General features: G+C 47.3%; 1 protein-coding gene across 7 annotated transcripts in view; it reads left to right on the top strand.

Annotated features, from left to right (window-relative positions):
• The window catches only part of LOC133360269 (MARVEL domain-containing protein 3-like), a 69,492-nt gene that overhangs the window by 33,477 nt on the left and 13,490 nt on the right, over positions 1-22,525 (top strand). For 4 of the 7 annotated variants that reach the window (XM_061578899.1, XM_061578894.1, XM_061578897.1 and 1 more), the window contains exon 2: positions 6,632-6,757. In XM_061578899.1, the coding sequence (XP_061434883.1) occupies positions 6,634-6,757 (124 nt within the window). In that variant the 5' untranslated portion in view covers positions 6,632-6,633. Of the gene's footprint in view, positions 1-6,621; positions 6,758-20,124; positions 20,204-22,525 lie in introns of those variants that run through there. The other 3 variants (XM_061578895.1, XM_061578896.1, XM_061578898.1) reach the window with 2 other exon arrangements.

The raw sequence follows: 22,525 nt of genomic DNA, 5'->3' as shown, positions 1-22,525 counted from the left end.
ACAGGGGTCGAATACTTCACACGCTGGCCTATGGCCTGGCCCCTGGCAAATCAGTCGGCAGCAGCCATCGTGGACGCCTTTGTCCAAGGCTACGTCATGGACAAAGGTGCTCCGGAGCGGCTGCTGACCGACCAGGGTAAAAATTTTTCCGGGAACCTCCTCAAACAAGTCTGTGATCTCCTAGGTACAAAGAAGATTCGTACCTCTCCCTATCACCCACAAACTGACGGGATGGTCGAGCGTCTGCATCGTACCATCACGTCTATGTTGTCGCACCTGGTTTCGGAGTCACAGACCAATTGGGACTTGCAAATTCAAGGGGTCCTGGCAGCATATCGATTGGCCCCCCATGCTGCCACGGGATTTTCACCCTTCTTTCTCATGTATGGTCGCGAACATGACCCACCTGTTCGGGCACAGCTGCAGATCCCCGCGCCTCTAGGTAAAATTAAATTGGACGAGCACGTTAAATTTAACCTTCAAAAGCTAACTGAGGCGCGGGATGCTGCCATGCTCAATTCCCGCATGCGCCAAAAGGCGAATGAGCGCCTCAGACTTGCGCGCGCGCACGTGCTGCAGTGGAAGCCAGGGGACAGGGCATGGCTGCACTGTCCCCAGGTACCGCTTGCGACCTCCTCGAAACTGGTACGGCCATGGCGGGGCCCCGTCGAGGTGGTCGAGGTTTTGCGACCGCAGTGCGTTCGTATCAAGTGGGGGAGGCGCCGGTGGTTCGTTCACCCCTCTAGACTAAAACCCTTCGTTGCGGTGCGGGACTCTGCTCCACACGCGCAGGGCCAAGCATGTGAGGGGTCGACCGACCCGGAGGGTCCGCCTCTGTTGATCTCACCTGACGTCTTGCCGGTTGCCCCGCCCCCAGGTTCTCCCGGAATGACGGGCTCGCGCACATCCCTCACGGGGGATGCCGAGGGTCCCGCCACTCCAATTGCGGACTCGCCTCGGATGGGACAGCGGCCACCGAATGGTCCGCCATCTGAGGTTGGCCCTTGTGACGGGCCTGCGGCAAGGACGCGCGCTAAAATGCGCAGACTCTTATAAAAACACTGGAACGCGAACAAGAAGTGAAAACGAAACGAAAATAAGAAGAAAATTTTTTTTTATTTTTTTTGCGTTTTCTGGTACACTTTCGTGTGCTATTGTTGCTGGACGCTGCGTTCGTGTGGCGCTCTTGGCGCGTTGTTGTATTATGGCTGTGTGTGTGTGTGCGTCTTGTGTGCGTGTTGTGCGTGCGCTGAGGGTTCCGGGAAATGTACATATCTTGCCTCTACGGATTTCGTATTTATTCGGGGGGGGGGGCGCGTCGGTTTGTTCTCCCTTTAGGGGCATTGTTAGTGTTGTTGTTTAATTCTCGTTCTGTTAAATGGAAAAAAAATGGGGCACACACGGGGGGAGTCAAGGGGTAAAGATTCATTTGTTGAAATTGTTGCAGCCGGGACGGCTGCGAGCTATGCGGGGGGGAGTGATGTAGGGACGTTGGAGAGAGGGCCGTTATGCATGGCAGCCTATGGGAAAGAAACACAGTGGGCGGGGCTACGTGTGTGCACAGGGAGATGCCCTCTGCGACGTCCGAGCCAGACACCCTGGGGGGGGGCTGGTTCGGCGTTACGATCCCCCGGGGCCCCACCCCTCAAGGAGGGTTGGGTATAAAAAGGGGTCGTTATATGGGCTTAGTCAGTTATGTTATAGTTAAGCTAAGAAGTCGGAAGACGTCGTAGCTAGAGCCCTGGACTCCCCCTGATCGCCGCCCTTATCAGGGCCCCACGGGATCAGGCTCGAGCCAGTGGCGTGGTCCCGTGAACCAGAGCCAGTGCTCTGGGACTCCGGGTACCGAGCCCGATTACCAGTGTCGGGCCAGACAGCCTCCCCTAGCTCTTAGTGGAGGACTCAGGGGATAGGCTATGGATAGCTAGGGGTATTCCCTGAGTTATACGGGTGAGGGGGCCGCTACCCCCTCTAGGGCTGTCCTGTACTGGCAACTTGTTAAATAAATATACGTGTGCCTCAACTCCGTTGTCAAGCGTCCTCGACGGGTACTTCACTACTATAACGTCAGTAGATACTACTGTAGAGTTAGTATATACTACTACGGTCAGTAAATACTACTACAGTCAGTAGATACTACTATAGAGTCAGTAGATACTACTACTACGGTTTATATGTACTACTATAGAGTGGTAGGTACTACTGTAGAGTTAGTATATACTACTACAGTCAGTAAATACTATGACAGTCAGTAGATACTACCATGGTCAGTAAATACTGCTACAGTCAGTAGATACTACTAGACAGTCAGTAGATACTACTACGGTCAGTATATACTACTGCAGTGAGTACATACTACTGTGGCGTTCGTAGTCACTACTATAGTCAGTGGATGCTACTATGAACTTAGTAGTTACTGCTATAGAGTCGTTTGATACTAATGTAGTGACATCGCGGATGTCACTGTGTAATGCCGGTCCTAGAGAGGCACAGCGTGTGGTGTATTGACATCGCAGGCACCACTCAAATGTGTGTGCAGTACCGGCCCTGGAGGGGCTCGGTGAGCGCTGACTGACAGCGCTGGATGGCACCATGCTCTGCGTGCAGTGCGGACCCCTACAGGATAGGGTGTGAGAGTGCTGGCCATGAGAATGGGGTTACTAAGGGCCATGGCACTCTGGTTGACCCCGAAGGACATGTGACCGGCAAAGTCTACACAGGGCCCCCAGTTGGGGGCTAGGGGTGGTCACGTGTCAAGTCCGAGATCCTGCTCGAGGATTCTTGAAGGTGGTCGTGGCCAAGGGTGGAGCCAGCCCCGCCACAGAGGATATAAGCCGGGTCCCCGAGAGGGACCGGCTGCTGTTGTTCATCCTGAAGAGTCTAGGTTCTGCGTTTTACGTCCTTCAGAGTCTCCAACATGTGGACGAGGACCCAAGCTGTGATCCGGTCCGTTGTAGCTCGTTACTGTGTAATGAGTGCAGTTAGCCTGGTGGTCCACCACCATAGGTTGTTATTGTGTTAAGGGGTAGTTTCCCCGTGTGTTGGTATTAATACATGTGTTGCTTCCAAAGAGTACATCTGCGACTCAGTTGAATCCACTACACTAATATATAGAGTCGATAAATACTACCGTAGAGTAGGTAGATACTCCTATAGAGTCAGTAGATATTACTACAGAGTTAGTAGTTACTACTATAGTCAGTGGGTACGACTAGAGATTCAGTAGATAATAATATAGTCATCAGATACTACTGTAGAGGCAGTATTTTCTACTATAGAGTTGGTTAATACTACTATATCGTCAGTACATATTACTGTAGCATTAGTAGTTACTACTATAGTCAGTGGATACTTCTATAGAGTTAGTAGTCACTGCTATATAGTCAGTAGATACTACCACAGTTAGTAGATACCACTACGGTCAGTAAATACTGCTACAGTCAGTTGATACTACTATATAGTAAGTAAATACTATTATAGAGTCAGTAGGTACTACTGTAGTGTTAGTAGATAGTACCATGGGTTGTTAATACTACTACAGTCAGTAGATACTACTATAGTGTTAGTAGATACTACTGTAGCGTTCGTAGGTACTACTAACGTTAGCAGATACTACTATATAATCTGTAGATACTATGATATAGTCAGTCGGCACTACTATAGAGTTAGTAGTTACTACTATAGTCAATAGATATTACTGTAGAGTCAGTATTTACTAATATAGTCAGTGGATACTACTATAGTCAGTAGTTACTATCATAGAGTCGGTAGATACTACTACAATCATTAGATACCACTATAGTCAGTATATACTGCTGCAGAGTCGGTGGATGCGAACATAGAGTCAGTAGATACTGCTATAGTCAGCAGATACTGCTATAGAGTTAGTAGTTACTACTATAATCAGTAGATACTACTGTAATAAAGGTCGTGGAAGCGACTTCTGGAATCCGGTCTTTATTTGTCTTTCGTTCACAACACTCCTATCTTACTTCTTCACGCTGCTGACAGACAGTGTGAGAGGGATAGAGAGAGAGAGACGCGTGGCCACATGGCGAAATGGCCTCGTCGGCCACACTTGAAACATGTGGCTGCCGCCCGGCGGTCGGTCGCCCCGGTCCCTGCCCGTGGACGTCCGGCCCCATCACGCTGCTCGCGTGGCCGGCGTTTCGGGACCCAGCGAGGAATGGCTGCCATCACCTCGTCGTCGCTGGAGTCGTTGGAGCCGTGGACGACACGACGTGGAGCCCATCCCAACGGTGGCCCATCTATCTCAGGATCTCCCGTCCATGCAGCCATCTGGTCCCAGCGTTTGAGGTTGAACTTGGAGTCCAAACAACGCGCTGCCCATCGAGACGTTAGCGGTTCGTGGCCGCACACCGGCAATGATATGTTAAGTTCCTGGGACAACTCAATCATTCTAGAAAGGATGAGAGGATCCAGGAGATCGGCTGACGAATCGGGGTAGGCGGCCATGGCAATCACCAACAGCGCCCCTCGGTAGGCCAAGGGCGATTCATCCGCTCCTCGACGCCGCTGCATGAATTTCCTGGTAGCCACCGTCGGCGGCTCATAGAACTCCGCCATTTCCGTGAAAGCGTCACGCAGCGTTTTTTTCTTACTCGCCGGGATGGAGCGGAAGACTACCAAGGAGACGTCATCCAGTAGCGTGGGCAGAGCCTCCAGCGCTTCTGCCTCCGTCCATCGCACCGACCGAAAGGCTGACTCGAACCGCCACGTGAACGCGCTCCAGTCGCCCCCGGTGACAAATTCTTTAATTTGAGAAAGGCAATGGCCGCGGTGAATATCCGAGGCCTTGGGCGTGTCAGATCCCGCTCCCCGCGCAGCACGTGGCTCCGTCAAGATGGCGTCCGGCGGCCGCGTGGCAGCAGCCCCGCCCAAGATGGCATCCGGTGGCCCCGTGGCAGCAGCCCCGCCCAAGATGGAGGCCTCCCCCTCCGTGGCAGGAGTAATGGCGGACGGCGTTTCCCGCTGAAGATCTTGGTCATTGGCCCTTGGGTGAGTTCCACGCGGCCGACCGAGGGCCGCTGATGACGCGACCGCCGTTGCAAGATTTAGCAGGATCGCACGGAGCGATTCTATCTGATCCGCCACCCGACACCACCCCTCGTCCGCAGCCGGAGATGTCGCCTCGCCAGCCTGTCGTCGATGCGCGGCGTCGGGGAGAGCAGCAGACGGCGGTAGAGGACCCGTGGCTCCCAGCAGCTCTTCCTCGTCTGCCTCGACATCTTCATCCGACGGAGGATCCGGTGGGTTTCTTTTCTTGAGGTGCTTGGACATTTTCTAATAATTGTCCAAACGGTCTCAAGAAGCATTTATGTCACCAATGTAATAAAGGTCATGGAAGCGACTTCTGGAATCCGGTCTTTATTTGTCTTTCGTTCACAACACGTGAGAGGGATAGAGAGAGAGATGCGCGGCCACGTGGCAGCCTGGACCCCGCTCCAGCGTGGCCTCACCCTCCGTTCGTTCCAGATTTGACCACGTGTTGTCAGTCTCCACCCCTTTTAATACCCGGGTCACGTGGTACCTTTCCACCAATCCTGGTTAACCTCCATGGAATCTTCTAGACTCCATCGTACGTTCCCAGGACCACGCCCCTGACTCGTCCCCCCATTGGCTGTAGCTAAAGCCAGCAGATCCAATCCTCTATTTACAGATGTCACCTTCCCATTACGTCAGGGCCACGCCCCTAGACTTCCCCCCATTGGCAATGGGCCAGGACCGGTAGAGCCAATTATCGTAACGAGGTGTGATGCATCAGCAACCCGGATATATCCTCACATTATACTACTATAGAGACAATAGATATTACTATAAATCCAGTAGGTACTATTATAATCATTAGACACTACTGCAGAGTTAGTGGATACTTCTATAGAGTCAGCAAATCCTGCTATAGAGTTAGTAGTTGCTACGATAGAGTCGGTAGATACTACTGTAGGGTCAGTAGGTACTACTACGGTCAGTAGCTACTACTAGTGAGTAGATACTACTATACAGTCAGTTGCTACTTCTGGGCTCAGTAGATGCTACTGTATAGTCACTAGATACAACATCAGAGTCAGTAGATACTACTATAGTGTTAATAGATGCTACTATAGAGTCAGTATATACTACTGTAGATCCAGATACTACTGTAGAGTCAGATACTACTATAGAGTCACTAGATACCCTATTGTATGTAGGGTGTGTAGGTATACAGTATATGCTTACGTGGGGGGGGGCGGTCGACAATTTTCGGAAACCTTTTACATCAACTATTCACCCCCCACTTTATATAACTTTTTTTACTTATGTAAGCCTCGTATAATTTTGTTTACGGACAAATGGACAAACGGCACGCCGGACATTCACAATAGCTTAGTATTTGTGTAAGTATATGTTACGTTTTAAGATAAGTTTTAAAATATATTTTCCCACAGGCAACGCCGGGTACTTCCCGCTTGTAAACTTATATAGAGACCCATAGACTCACACAGAAATCCATAGACTAACACAGAAACGCATAGAGTCACACAGACATGCACAGACTCACACAGAAACGAAAAGACTCACACAGACCCATAGGGATGCCTAGGCTGACCACTTTTCTATGAGCTGGCTGCAGGGATGCCGGTCACGGGAGAGCACGACCCTCCCCACTACTGCAGTGATGACAGTTGCCATGGGGCCGTGGCAAGGCATCCCAGAGCCAATTGCTGCACGAGGCTTCAGTACGTCTGCTCACCGCGTGGTGAGTGCCTTTTGGTAACCATTCCAGAATCATCTTTTTCCTACTCCTTCCTCCACTTTAATCTTCGTCCCTACTCCCTCTTTTTCTTTCGCTGACCCACTACCGCAGTCATCCACCACCCACTCACTCACTCACACATTCACCACCCACCCACTGACTCATCCACTCAACTCACTCACTCATCCATTCACTGACGCCAACATGAATACAAGTTAGAAACTGCCTTCTTGACCGTGACTATTTTATAAGAACATCGCAAGTACTGTGCACAGACCTGGTTGACTAGTTGGGCTGCTGCAGTGGTTAGAAGATGTTATTCGCCACGTCTGGTATACAGGAGGTCGTGGGTTCGATCCAGACCCTGACACCTGCTATATATTTGGAGTTTGCATGTCTCTCTCCCCATGGTGAGGAGATGTTAACTGCCTCGCCTGGTATACAGGAGTTCGTGGGTTCGATCCCAACCCTGATGCCTGCTGTATATTTGAAGTTTGCGTGTCCTTCTCTCCCCGCGGTTGCGTGGATTTTCTACAGCTACTCCAGTTTTTACCACTACATGTAGAATTAACATGAGTTTAGAGCAGGGGTCCTCAAACTTTTTAAACAGGGGGCCAGTTCACTGTCCCTCAGACCGTTGGAGGGCCGGACTATAGTTAAAAAAAACTATGAACAAATTCCTATGCACACTGCATATATCTTATTTTGAAGTGAAGAAACAAAACGGGAACAAATACAATATTTAAAATGAAGAACAAGTAAAGTTAAATCAACAAACTTGCCAGTATTTCAATGGGAACTATGGGCCTGCTTTTGGCTAATGAGATGGTCAATGTCCGGTTCCATATTTGTCACTGCTAGTCGTAACAAGTGATGCAAGTGTGCATCCGTTAGTCTAGATCTGGTTGGAGATTTCAAATGTTTCATTCTGGAAAAAGTCTGTTCACAGACATAAGTGCTGCCAAAGATGGTTGCCATTTTGAGCGCATGGTTCCTGAGATGAGGATATGTCTCAGAGGGGAGAGATGCATAGAAATTATGAAGGCTGCTTGACTTGAATGCGTCTTTCAGAGAGTCACAATAATGCAGTTCAGCCAGTTCCATTTGGTAAATTGTATCCACATTTTCAATGTCAATAGAAAATGGGTTACGGAAAAGCTGTATGTCCTGTTCATGGAGATGAAGCTCTTTAAATCTAAATTGGAACTCCTTTTGCAATTTTTCCAGTGAATCCACACATGTTTTGTTTGGGAATGCAACCAATGGTTTTTCCGCTAACAGATTTTGAGTTGTGGGGAGATGGCAGAAGTTTTCCTCCTTCATTTGTTTGATGAGGAGGCCTAATTTTACTTCAAATGCTTTGACATGTGATTGCATATCACAGATGAGCTTCCCCTTTCCTTGAAGTTGCACATTGAAACTGTTGAGTAGCTCTGTTACATCTGTCAGAAAGGCAAGGTGCCATTTCCATTCTGCATCATTGAGCTCTGGTACTTCTTTGTTTTTAGAAAACAGAAAAGCTGTAATCTGTGGAAGTAAGTCATAAAAACGTTTCAAAACTCTTCCTCGACTCAGCCAACGGACTTCTGTGTGGTACAGAACATCTTCATAGTCAACATTTAGCTCAGACAGAAATTCCTGAAATTGTCTGTGGTTTAGTGCATGAGCTCTAATGAAGTTAACAGAGTCCCACTTCAGTAATTTACTACACAGCGCTTGATGGTGGATGAGGCAGTGTATGGCTATTGGATGAGAATGGTTATGTTTGTCCATCTCTTGGTTAAAGCGAGCAATTACTCCTTTCTTAGACCCCACCATGCTAGGAGCACCATAAGTTGTCACACTGGCTAGTTTAGCCCAGTTCAGCTCCAAACCATTCACAGTTTGGCAAACCTTTTCATAGATATCCTCTCCTGTAGTCGTTCCTTTGATGCTTTGCAGTGCAGCAAGCTCTTCTGTGACTTCGACATAGTCATTCGTCCCACGAATAAAAATTAGAAGTTGTGCAGAATCACGAACATCATTGCTTTCGTCGAGTGCCAAGGAAAAATAGGAAAGTTTTTTTGTGGAGTTTTGCAAATGCTGATGCAAATTGTCTCCCATTTCTTCAATCCTCCGTGTAATTGTAGGTCCTGAAAGACTCACTGTACTAAATAAATCGGCCTTCTCTGGACACATCTCTTTGGCAACAGAAAGAAGGCATTCTTTAACAAATTCTCCCTCCACGAATGGTCTGCCAGTGCACGCTATTAGCTTAGCAACTTGAAAACTTGCTCGCAGTGATGACATATTTAGCTGCTTCTGCTTCACAAAAGTATTTTGCTGAGTTGTTAATGTATTTTTCAGTTTTAATATTTTATCTTTTCTCACTTCTCCGACCAAACAATCATATTTATCTTAATGTTGAGTTTCATAGTGTCGACGTAAATTGTATTCTTTGAACACAGACACTATATTCCGGCATATCAGACACACAGCTCTTTCCTAGTACTGCATGAAAAAAGTAATCATAAGTCCACTGTTTTTTGAATATCCTACACTCCGAGTCAATTTTTCTCTTTCTTGACATCATTGTTTACTAGGGAGTCAAAATTTATATTAGTAAAATACCAATATATATACAGCGCTACAAAAACAATATACCAGCAATAACTTTGCCCACACAGAGACATACAGACTGCACTGCCCATCAATGCAGTCTGATTGGGGGAACTCCGCTTTTACCCCAGGCTCACACTGGTGCGGGTGCCATTACAAAGTTAATTACACCTGCAGTTTTGTTCACAGATCGCTGTGCGATCTGCGAACTCGCATAGGAATCTGATCGCATGGGGGAGAAGACCCATGCGATCCGATTCCACTGCAGGAAAAAAGAAGGCACATGTGCCTTTTTTCTTCCGAATCTAATGCAAGTTCAGCCATACAAGCATATGGCTGAACTCGCACTGCTCAGAGATCGCAACAGTATGAACCGGGGCTTACACAACATACAACATATAACCTCATATAATTGAATAGCAATCAGAATATAAATGCACTTACTGTCATTTAAATTGGGTTTCCTACTCCTCGGCTGTCTGTCACTGACCAGCACGGGAAAACAGCAGGCAGCTCCTCCAGAGATCAGAGATCACTCTGTTATTACTCCTCTATCATTTACTCAGCACACGGGAATATCACTGGGAGTGGAGCCGAGGGGCAAGTGAGGGAGCTGAGGGAGGGAGAGCCAGTCAAGCGCAGCCAGGGGAGGGCTGGCAGCCTTAGGCCTGGGGGGCAAGTCCAGTCAATTGGCCTTTTGAACCATTCACCAGCGCAGCCCAATAAGTCCCCACCGCCGCAGCTCAATCATTGCCCACTGCCGCAGCTCAATCAGTGCTCACCAGCGCAGCCAAATCAGTGCTCGTCACCGCAGCCCAATCAGTGCCCACCACCGCAGCCCAATGAGTGCTCACCAGCGCAGCCCAATTAGTGCTCACCAGCGCAGCCCAATTAGTGCTCACAAGAGCAGCCCAATTAGTGACCATGGGCCGGATAAATGCCCTCGGTGGGCCGCATGTGGCCCGCGGGCCGTAGTTTGAGGACCCCTGGTTTAGAGTATTTGGCTTCTCTGAATTTCTACATGATAAGCCACTTTGTTGAGCTATCGTTTGTGGCTAGGTCACTTAGAAAAAAGAGCTATACAGCTCAGTGGGCCTTACATGGTGAAATAAAATAGTTTAGTTTAGTTTATTTCTTATGATGGGAAAATATTATGATGGTGGTGCAAAGCAGCTCCACCACATCGTGTGCTTTTAGATGCGCTTCTGCGGTCATCTGGAATGCTCTTCCTTCTGATATTAGGAAGCCACTGGAGCTATGCACTTTTAAATCCAGATTGAAAACTGATTTTTTTAGAACTTCTCCGAGTAACACGGTTGTATACGTACGATGTGAAATAAGTATAACATAATACACTCACAAAGAGAGCCCTAGGAATTACACAAAGACCCATAGACTCACATAAAGACACAGAGACTCACACAGAGACCCATATACTCTCATAGAGACACAGACTCATATGGAGAGACACAGAGTCTCACACATAGACCAATTGACTCACAGAGAGACACAGATACTCGCATAGATTCACAGAGACACAGGGACTTGTACATAGACCCATAGACCCATACAGAGACACATAGACTCGCACAGAGACCCAGCTACCCTCATAGAGATACAGACTCGTATAGAGACACAGATAACCATTTACTCGAACAGATACCCAGAGACTCACACAGAGACACTGCATCAAATAGACTCACACATAGATACATAGACTCACATAGAGACACAGAAAATCCCATAGAGACACGTCATCCCATAGACTCACAACAGAGATCCATAGATTCAAATTGAGACTCACAGAATCGCACAGAGACCCATAGAATCGCAAAGAGACCCATAGAAGCACACATTACCATCTTGGATTATCATACCCCACCTCCAATAAGCAAAAGAAGTTCAACATATATCAACATACATCCCTGATGACTGGAGCATAAAACGATTTAAAATATGTTTCTATTTTTATTTTACTAGGTAAAGCTTTCTAGCTATTTTTCAGAAGCAACCTGGCCACAAATTAAAGTTCAACGAAGTGTCTTATCATGTGGAAATTAGGAGCAGCCAAATACTCTAAACTCATGTTGATTCTAAATGTATAGGGAAGAAACGGAGGACCCGGAAAAAATCCACGAGACCACGGGGAGCGAGAGAGAGAGAGACATTCAAACATTCATACAGGTGTCAGGGTCGGGATCGAACCCACGGCCTGATAAATACCAGGCGTGGGAGATAATATCTCGCCACAAACTCCACGTAGCTTTGTGGTTACGTCGGACATCAAATCCAGGCGTCTTCTTGCTGTGAGTGTTGGCTGCTGGACAGGGATAGCTTCCGTTGGGGGTATGTACAAAGTATGTATATTGAACACTATGAGATCTAGTAGTAGGTTTTTTACCCTTTTAAACTGGTACAAAACTGACATCTTTATTCAAGGCATCATGTTTGCAATAACCACAACACAATTAGTCAAAAAAGCAAACAAAAAAGAAGCAACTCTGATAATGATAATAATATGCACTGTCCTTGAAGTTGATTGGTCCACACCCAAGACGGCTTTCTTTAGAGCCTAGTCCCCATTGGTGTTGGACCAGATGGTGTCATCAGTTTTGTACCAGTTTAAAAGGGTAAAAAACCTACTACTATATTTTGCCACTGGTAAAAGAGATCTCATAGTGTAAATGCTTACTATGAGATCTCTTTTACCAGTGGCAAAATGTAATAGTAGGTTTTTACCCTTTTAAACTGGTGTAGTAGAGTTCACGACTCTTGGACGCCGGAGTTGGAGGCACACGGGTTTATTACACACAGCACGGTTGTGACATACAACACTAGAGGGGGTGTCGGCCCCCTCACCCGGCTAGCTGGGGATACACGCGCTAGCTACTTCTAGCCTGCCTCCTAGTCCTCCTCTAACGGGCTAGGGGAGGCTGTCTGGCCCGACACTGGTAAGTCGGGCCCGGTACCCTGAGTTCCAGACCAGCTCTGACAAGAGCACCGGCTCTGGACCTCGGGACCACGCCGCTGGCTCGGTCCTGTTCGGCCCTGATAAGGACGGCGAACCAGGGGAGTCCAGGGCTCTAGCTAAGACGTCTTCAGTCTTCACTGGTTAGCTTAACATGACTCCCGAGCCCTTTGATACATCCCCTTTTATACCCAACCCCTCGCTGAGGGGTGGGGCCCCGGGGGATCACAACGTCCGAATCAGCCCCCCCAGGGTGCCTGGCGCGGACGTCGTAGAGAGCACCTCCCCTTGCACTCACGTAGCCCCGCCCACTGTGTTTGTTTGCCATAAGCTGCCATGCATAACGGGCTCTCTCTCTAACACCCCTACACTGGTACAAATAAAGGTGTCAGTTTTGTACCAGTTTAAAAGGGTAAAAACCTACTATTATATGTATATTGAACTTATTTTGCAACAATACATAGCCAACCATGCAAATAGGAGGTGCGAGAAAGGACAGTGAACTAAACACAAGTATTTATGAAGAAATGGGCTTTCTATTTAGTATAGTGGTGTAGTGCATAGTGTAGTATAAAGTAGCGTGTAGTGGTGTAGTGTACAGTGTACGTATATGTAGCATAATGGATTGTGATAAGTCCTCCCGCCCCTTTTTTTATTTGGAGTAGACAGTCCAGTGAAACCTGTAGGTCTGAGCAGGGGAGTTCATTCTGCTCCAGAGCCCTCACATGCAGAGATTCAGGTTTTGAGACCGGTCCAGGCCAAGACAAAGGCAGGGGGGTTGGGCACCCCCTGTAAAGTCAGTTCAGTTGAACACCACAGGGCGCGGTAGGAGCAGAAGCAACACTGGTACGAGCAGAAATTGCGGAACAAGGCAGCGGCCGCAGCAGCAGTACCAGCACTGCCAGCGCCAGCCCCGACAGCACCGGCACCGGTACCAACAGCAGGAGCGAACTGGCAGTGGTCCTGGCAGCATCAGTAACAACACTAGAAGAAGCGTGTGCACGTGTATGTGCAGAGTCTGTAATTGGTTGCGCTAATAAACCCAGTTGAAGTCACCATAATGTGCTCCCTCTGTGCCATGCAAGAGTCCGTTTGAACAAATAAATGTGTAGCCATCAGTCAGAAACCGAACTCAACATATTACTTCTTTCACACCTCTGCTGTAGCAAACGGACAGAAAATATGGCATCCGTGCAGGACTGCCCTTTCCTGAAAACACATTGGGGCTCCGCAAGCCTTTCCTCGGTGTGCCTGGCAAGGCAATGTTGAATAATCCTTGTCAGGACCTTTCCCGGCACTCAAGTCTGTGGGGGGTCCCCCTTCTTTAAGAGGTGGACAAACAAGGCATCCTTGTAAATCTGCAGAACTTGTCGAGTAGTCCAGATTGTTATTACGTTGTAATAAAGGGCAGTATGCACACCAGTTTGCTTGGGAGATCATGCCTGCCCGGCACTTTTCCTGGTCTCAGACTCTGGATCGCCTCCCATCCTGCCTCAACAGATGGCACTTCAGCCAGCCACTTACAGGGGGTGACTGTTTCTTCGAATATTTGAGGCACCATAGCCTCAGCAGGGTCATCCCCACTTTTAGCCATGATGTTTTCTGGGCTGAGGGATTTCCCCTCCCCAAGATCTCGCATAAATGCTCAGCAAACCTGCAAACCTGTTCCTGGGGGTCGGAGATCAGACCACCATTCTTTCTCTCTCCTTAGGATGGTGATAGGTGTGATACTGCAAGTTCCTTTTTTTAAATCCTTTATATTAAGTTCGCTTGCTTGCTTGCTTGCATGCTTGCTTGCTTGCTTGCGTGCTTGCTTGCTTGCTTACGACCGTGCAAATCTTTCGGTCGTTTTTTAACCCCCTTCCCGTGATCCAATCGAGCTGACATTTTCCACACAGACTCGTGCGAGACAATTAATGTTTGTGAAAAAAAATTCCCAAAATTTGACACTTTTTAGGCAAAATTTTTTTATTTTACATATATTCAAATAGAACTCATTCATGGCTTTGGCTGAACGTCACAGTGTAAGAGCCCAGAGCGTAACCCCTTCACAGGCCATGGCGAAGTAGCGCAGTTGGTAGCGCCCTCGCTTCCCATGCCAAAGGTCGCGGGATCGATCCCCGCGTCCTCCACAGGCGAATATATTTTTAAATCCTTTATATTAAGTTCGCTTGCTTGCTGAGGACCGTGCAAATCTTTCGCTCGTTTTTTAACCCACTTCCCGTGATCCAATCGAGCTGACATTTTCCACACAGACTCGTTGTGTGTGACAATTAAGTTCGTGAAAAAAATTAATAAATTTTACACTGTTTAGGGAAAACAAATTAAATATTTAATTACCAATTGCTTAATGGTGGCAGACAATCATCTGACCCATAGGTGGCAGCCATCTCAAGCCAGAGGACGAGAGGACTCTAGCCGCCACGCATATAAAGGATTTATAGTGAAAAACTTTGTTTTTACGGGTTTACTTGTTATGGAATTAAAAAGTAATTTGTGAGCGCGGGCTATTGAGGCAGATTCCATCTCTTCAACCCGCGACCACCACTCATACTTGCAGCACCACGCAGCTCTCCGAACATCCGAGCGAAGGCTGCAGTAAGCCTCCTCATTCACCGATGTGGGATGCTGTAGATGGTGGGGGTGCGCCTGTCGCTTTTTCTCAGGCAACCTGGAATACCTCCTGTCAGCCATGGACTCTATGGTGGTTTGGACCACGTACCCATAGCAGCCAATGCAACTGCATGAGCCACATTCCTTAACCTCTCCCATTTTTCCTCTGCATCAGGAGGCGGGGGGGGGGGGGATGCCAACCCCAGCTGCTAGCGATGATGAAAATCTTGCTTGCAAATTTAATCAGACTGACAGGCGCATTTTACAGATGACTAACCAATACATTACATTTCGATATTTTACTAGGTTATTTAATTTTAGTGTGTCTCCTGATTTTCAAGCTTGCGTGCCGTGCCGCGTCGTTATCTTACTTGCAGCATCACGTTGTCGTCCACTCATTGATATGCTAATTTTTTCTCTGCCCCCTCCCTCTCTCCGCCCCTGCCCCCGCCCCCCGCTCTATATTTAAGGCCCCGTCACAGAAACGACCTCTCTCTTTGTGCCGATATGTGTTCTCTCTCTGTGTGTCCTTGTGATGTCTGTCTGCCTGTATGTCTGTCTATAGTTTTCTAGTTAGATTTTTGTTGCTATTTCTTTTATGCCTGATGATGATTGCTTGTGTTGCAATCGAAACGTCGTAATATGCTATTATTTAATTTATTATTTTATCTTTAGACGTGACTTAACCGAAAGAACCGAAGAATAATTCCTGCAGTCACGAAAGCTCCAAAATTAAGAGTCAGTAAGCAGAACAGCTCCATGGTAGGTCCTGGTGTCAAGGACATGGACTCTGCATTCGTATCACTATATAGTCCAGCAGATGTTCTTGCTTGGACCCGGCGTGTGTCCATGATGTTGTGTGGATGCGCCAATGCATGGGACAGTGTGTTGGTAATTACAAGTTCATGGGCTGCACATAACTCTAACAGCCTCCTAACGTTCTTATTGAGCTGATCTGGCCCATGCCTTCAAATCACTTAAGCCCAGGTGCCAGTGTCATGACCCAATCGGGCATTAAAGTCACCCAACAGGATGACTATCCCAAGGGGTCACTTTAGTTATCACCTGTAGTAGAAGGTTATATAAAGTGTCTGGCTCATCGGCCTTTCCTGCATCCCTCCACCGATGTTCATCTTCGGTGGGGGCATAAGCAACCACCACTATCATCATTTCTCGCCTCCGGTTGAAGGGGCGATGAGCACACAGCAACCTGAGGCTTACAGCTTCCCACAGCTCTCCCCCATGCTCCCACATCCCCTTTAATATTTTGCTGTCTGTTGTTTGGCAGTCCCCCGCCCCGAGTAGATGACTCTCCACCCCTCATGGTGACTGGAGCCAGAGTTCATCCCCCAGACCTCCTGAATGCCACAGATCCAGGCGGTACCAGTCCAACTCCCAATAGAGGCAGCCTCCCCTCTGCAGTGAGTGTTCGAGCATTCCACAAGCCGACTCACAGTGGATTTTTTTACTTTTCTGGAGGAATCCCGAGTGTACGGATTCAGTCTCGTGGATCCGCCAAATGGGGTTTGGACAAAAGGCTTCATAGATGCCTGTCCCCCTTGGGTCACCGGCACGCACCTACTCACTCACCCACCCACCTACCCACCCACCTAGCCACCAACTCGCCTCCTTATCCGCCCACTCACTCACTCACCCACTCACCCACCCATACATTCTCCAACTCACCGACTTACTGAACCATTTACTCACCCACAAACTTACCTACTCACTCGCCCACTCACTTACTCGCTTGCTCACTCACTCAGCCTTCCAATCACTCACCCACCTATTATTGCTGGACATCTGTGAAAAAGTTTCATAACTGATCGGGTTTCTCCAAGATGAATAAAGATTCTGATTCTCACCTTCCTACTCACCCACACATTCAAAATAAGGGTAAATGACCAGAACTAGGCAGGGAGACTAAAGTGCCATTTAAAGGAGTGAGTTTTCAGGACTTAAATATTGCTTAATTAGCAAACGCAAAGCGTTGTTCCAAAGCCTAAGCGCTGCACTGGCAACAGCCCAATAACTCCAGGACCAAAGCCTTGACTTATTATTTAACTTTTTTTATTTTACAAGATAAGATCCAATGAGCTATGTGGCTATTTTTCAAAAGCGACCTGGCTATCACATATGATAGCAGCTGAAGGAAGTGGCTTATCCCGTGGAAATTTATAGCAGTAACCAAATACTCTCAACACGTGAAATAGATTCTACATGTGGAGGGAAAAACCGAAGGACCCGAAGAAAAATCCACAGGACCACGGGGAGAGAGTGAGACGTTGACTACAAAAGGTGTGGGGTCGGCATCAAGCCCATGGCCTCCTGCATACCAAGCCAGGGGGTAACGTCTCCGAGCCCACCGTGGCGCCTGGTGGCGATTCTTTAGAAGAAGGCGATCCGAAGATCTCAAGGACCTCGTTGGAGAGTAAACACGGATCAGTTCCAGCAAATATTGGGTGGCTAGCCCATTGAGAGCCTTGTAGGTCAGCAGCAGGGTCTTATAGTCCACTTGATACTTCTTCTTCTTGGTTCTTTTGGTAAAGTCACGTAGAATGGAAATAATAAAATAATAAAAATAAAACATAATAAAATAATTTAATATAATAATATTATTAAATAATATAATAATATAATAATGATACTTGACTGGTAGCCAATATAGAAACAAGAGAGCAGGTTTGTGATGATGTTCTCACGAAATGGTGGCCCTCCTTTAAAGCAGATACATTTCTACGTAGGATTATTGCCTGAAACGTCATCTATTATAAATGTATATGACATACTTACATTATATATGTTATATATACGGTATATCTTCGATTATCTGGCAGCTTTAGGGGGGGGAAGGACGCACCGGATATAAAAAAAAAACGCCGGATATTATTTTTGCACATTCTTGCATGACAGAATGTTTTAAGTGTTGTATACGTTATTTTAGTGTCTTAAATTAGTTTACTATATGAAATTGGCATAAATAAACATACAAATAGACTAAAAATAAATATCATACTCCAAAAAGTTACTGTATTTACTTACTGTACTTACCACTCCAATCTCGAAGACTCTGCATGGGGTGCTGTAAGTAGTACAGCTCTTGTTTCAACAACATGGGTTTGATGATTGCCGGACTGATGCGAATGCCTAATTATATACACTTTTCATTGGATCGCAATGTAGATTTTCAGTTTTTTCTTACAATTATTATTAGTCATTAACTATTTATATACGTGCAGTATTTTCATTGTTTAAGTTGTATGTAGTGTATAATTTGCTGTAAATTATTTGACACTGAAATCAAGCGTAGCTACTTTTTTTGGCACACACATGGTACCGATCGCCGGACTGGAACAGCCTGCAGAGCGGTTTTGCCGGATCGGCCCGGGACCGCCGGATAATGTTGGAAGCCAGAAAATCACGCGCCAGATAATCGATGATCAACTGTAATGTATATATAATGGTTTATTGTAGCATTTTATGTGCTTTGAAGAGAGTAGACATTGATAATTTCCTATAGATATTACGGGGCTGTCCTATTGGGTGCCTATAGATGCATACATGGATGTTGAACTTATTTTGCAGCGGACATAGCCAACCATTTTGAAGGGTACTGAGAGATGGAGGCCAACTAATGCTGCGGTGCCCTGATCATCCATGATCTTAAATTTCGATTTAAAGCTTTCGTGACTGCAGGGATTCATCTTCTTGGTGTTTTCGGTAAAGTCACGTAGAAGGGAAGTAATAAAATAATAAAAATATTAATAAAAATAAAACATAAAACATGTTTTCTTTTTATTATTGTATTACTTCCCTTCTACGTGACTTTACCGAAAAAACCAAGATGAATCCATGATCTTGTAGAGGTCATCGGTAATTATCTTTAGTATAGCCATCTCAGTGCTGAAGAACTGCAACGGGTTGAATCGACCCATCACATCGACGTGGGGAAGTAACCACTTCAGACACAGGCACTCCACGACCTTTGAAATCATCATACTCGGATTTGCGATTAGTATAACGAGAGAGCTCTCAACACCTGCGTTTTGTCAGATCTGCTGTATATTGCGGAGGCCTGGACATTGCTTCAGGCTGATTTGGATCAGCTGCAGTCCTTCCACATGTGAATGCAAAAAATGCCTTCTTGGCATCGGATGATTCGACTTAGAAATGTTACCATTGGGACATTTTCCACCAGTCTCTTCGTGATGGAGAGCTCAGTTCAAAGGAGACGGCTCTGTCACGTTGTGGACACGTCGCCCGTCTTGATGCACAAACTTCAACAAATTGCGCAACTTGAGTTGGCGGTCAAAGTTTGAAGTGGATTGCGACCATCAAAGGAATGGCGCTGCCTCTGTGATCTGTGGATCATCTATATATATAAAATCGTTCATGTCTGTGTGTGTGTGTGGACTTTGGCCCATACGCACTTTCATTGGACGGCGGTTGCCCCTGGCAACGGCTAGCCACGCCTTCGCCGCTTTCATTGGACCTGGCAACGGCTAGCCACGCCTTCGCCAAGGGCTGCAGTTTCATTGGACGGCGGTTGCCCCTGCCAACGGCTAGCCACGCCTTCGCCACTTTCATAAGCTCCGTATTTAATTAAATAATAGCCATTACACAGTATTGTTGGAGCGCTAGGGGGGGGGGAAGGAACGCCACCCGTACCCTGCCTCTTCCAAGCCGACAATTTTAGGCGAGGCCGCAGGCTTTGCACGCTACTAGGCCTCGACACCCACCACGCCACTCTGAGGTAAATTCATCAAAGTTTTTCCTACTCTTCACTACACCCCCACCACAATGTGTGCTATTAATATTACTTTTAAACCCAACGCGCCAACAATCGATTACTTTAATGTTCACTGTACAAATACTCATTAAGCTGGGTGAGCGTACTGCCAGTCTATCATGTACACTGTAGCCTGCTTATTAAGCTCGGTGAGCGTACTGCCACTCTATCATGTACACTCTAGCCTGCTTATGAAGCTGAGTGCGTGTACTGGCAGTCTATAATGTGGACTCTTGCCTGGTTATTATAATCGATTCTTTATATGTTCTTTGTACAAACAGTCATTAAGCTGCTTGAGCGACCCCAGTTCGATTCCAACTCACGCCCACCACCGCTGACGATTATTTGAAACGGACCTGGCCCTCCCCTAGGTCCACTCAGCCTCAAAAGCGTAACTGCTGTCGTGTGTGAACATCGTCACTGGGGAGACAAAGGCGGCGGGGCATCGTGGATCCAAGTCCCGGGCGAAGCCGGGTCATGTGTATGTGTGTTTGTGTTTATGTGTATGTCTGTGTGTCTCTATGTATGTGTGTATGTATGTGTATGTATGTGTTTGTGCGTATGTGTGTGTGTATGTATGTGGGTTTTTTTTATATCTTTATGTGTATGTCTGCGTGTCTCTATGTATGTGTGTATGTACGTGTGTGCATGTGTTTGTGTGTATGTATGTGTGTGTCTATGTATGTGTGTGTCTATGTATGTGTGTGTATGTGTGTGTATGTATGTGTGTTATGTGTCTGTCTGTGTCTGCATGTATGTGTGTGTGTATTGTGTATGTGTTTGTGTGCATGTATGTGTGTGTTTGTGTGTATGTGTATGTCTGTGTGTATGTCTTTTGTGTATGTGTTTGTATGTGTTTGTGTGTTTACGCTCGCATTACACAAATGTGTTGCTGGTCTAAGGCGTTCCTCGCACAGCATTGCCGCTTTATTATTTCAGTCGTTTACTGCCTTACGCACCCTGAAAGTCGTGTGTGTCTGCAGCAAGCGCGTGTATGTGTACCTATGGACGCGCGCGCGTGTGTTGTGTAGGGGGAACGGTAGTGTAGTGCTTAGCGTGCTGTCTGTGTCTGTGTGTGTCTGTCTGTGTCTGTCTGTGTGTGTCTGCGTGTGTCTGTGTGTGTGTCTGTGTGTGTGCGTGTGTGGTGTGTGGGGAGCGGTAGTGTAGTGCTTAGCGTGCTGTCTGTGTGTCTGTGTGTGTGTGTGTCTGTCTGTGTCTGTCTGTGTGTGTCTGCGTGTGTCTGTGTGTGTGTCTGTGCGTGTGTGGTGTGTGAGGAGCGGTGGGTGTAGTGCTTAATGCTACGCTGTGCTACCAACCCGGCGAACCCAGTTCCATTCCCGCTCACGGCCACCACCGGTGACGATTATTTGAACCTCCCCTAGGTCCACTCAGCCTCAAACGAGTAACTGGTGTGGCGTATTAACATCGCCACTTGGGAGACAAAGGCGGCTGGGCGTGGTAGATCCAAGTCCCGGGCGAAGCCGGGTCATGTGTATGTGTTTATGTGTATGTCTGTGTGTCTGTATGCATGTGTGTATGTATGTGTGTGTATGTGTTTGTGTGTATGTCTGTGTGTGTATGTATGTCGGTTTTGCCGCCGTGGTGGATCCAAGTCCCGGGCGAAGCCGGGTCATGTGTATGTGTTTATGTGTATGTCTGTGTGTCTGTATGCATGTGTGTATGTATGTGTGTGTATGTGTTTGTGTGTATGTCTGTGTGTGTATGTATGTCGGTTTTGCCGCCGTGGTGGATCCAAGTCCCGGGCGAAGCCGGGTCATGTGTATGTGTGTATGTGTTTATGTGTATGTCTGTGTGTCTGTATGCATGTGTGTATGTATGTGTGTGCATGTGTTTGTGTGTATGTATGTGTGTGTGTATGTATGTGGGTTTTTTTGTATGTGTTTATGTGTATGTCTGCGTGCCTGTATGTATGTGTGTATGTACGTCTGTGGATGTGTTTGTGTGTATGTATGTGTGTGTCTATGTATGTGTGTGTATGTGTTTCTGTGTTTGTATGTGTGTGTATGTATGTGTGTTATGTGTCTGTCTGTGTGTCTGCATGTATGTGTGTGTGTATTGTGTATGTGTTTGTGTGTTTGTGTGTTTACGCTCGCATTACACAAATGTATAATGCGGGTCTAAGGCGTTCCTTACACAGCATTGCCGCTTTATTATTTCAGTCGTTTACTGCCGTATGCACCCTGAAAGTCGTGTGTGTCTGCAGCAAGCGCGTGTATGTGTACCTATGGACGCGCGCGCGTGTGTTGTGTAGGGGGGACGGTAGTGTAGTGCTTAGCGTGCTGCCTGTGTGTGTGTGTCTGTGTGTGTGTGTCTGTGTGTGTGTCTGTGTGTGTGTCTGTATTTTGTACCATCGGACACTCCACCCCCACAACTCCCAATTGGTGATGGGGCAGTTGTGGAGAGAGTGGAGAGTTTCCCATACCTGGGCAGTGTGCTTATGACCGGCTCCAGTCTATCAGCAGAGGTCTCACTCCGAATCAGTCGAGCGGCAATATCTTTTCATCGGTTGCGTAACGCTGTGTGGAAGCTACCTGGTCTGTCGCTCCGCACGAAGCTTCAGGTCTTCTCGGCCACGGTCATTCCCTCCCTTCTCTACGCTTGCGAGACGTGGACCCCCCTGGTGGAGCATCTTCGCCGGTTGGAAACATTTAGGCTGGCCTGCCTACGATCCATCCTGGGTTTAACCAGGCTGGATTGTGTGAGGAGCTCACAAATCCTTGAAAGATCTGGGCAAGGTCCCATCAGTGAGCTCCTCCGGCAGGCAAGGCTGCGTTGGCTGGGT

The sequence above is a fragment of the Lethenteron reissneri genome, chromosome 68 (assembly GCF_015708825.2).
Source record: "Lethenteron reissneri isolate LAM-NWPU_2019-01 chromosome 68, ASM1570882v1, whole genome shotgun sequence".
Taxonomy (NCBI): domain Eukaryota; kingdom Metazoa; phylum Chordata; class Hyperoartia; order Petromyzontiformes; family Petromyzontidae; genus Lethenteron; species Lethenteron reissneri.
The sequence above is the reverse complement of the archived record's forward strand: the minus strand, read 5'-3'. Positions and strand labels throughout refer to the sequence as shown.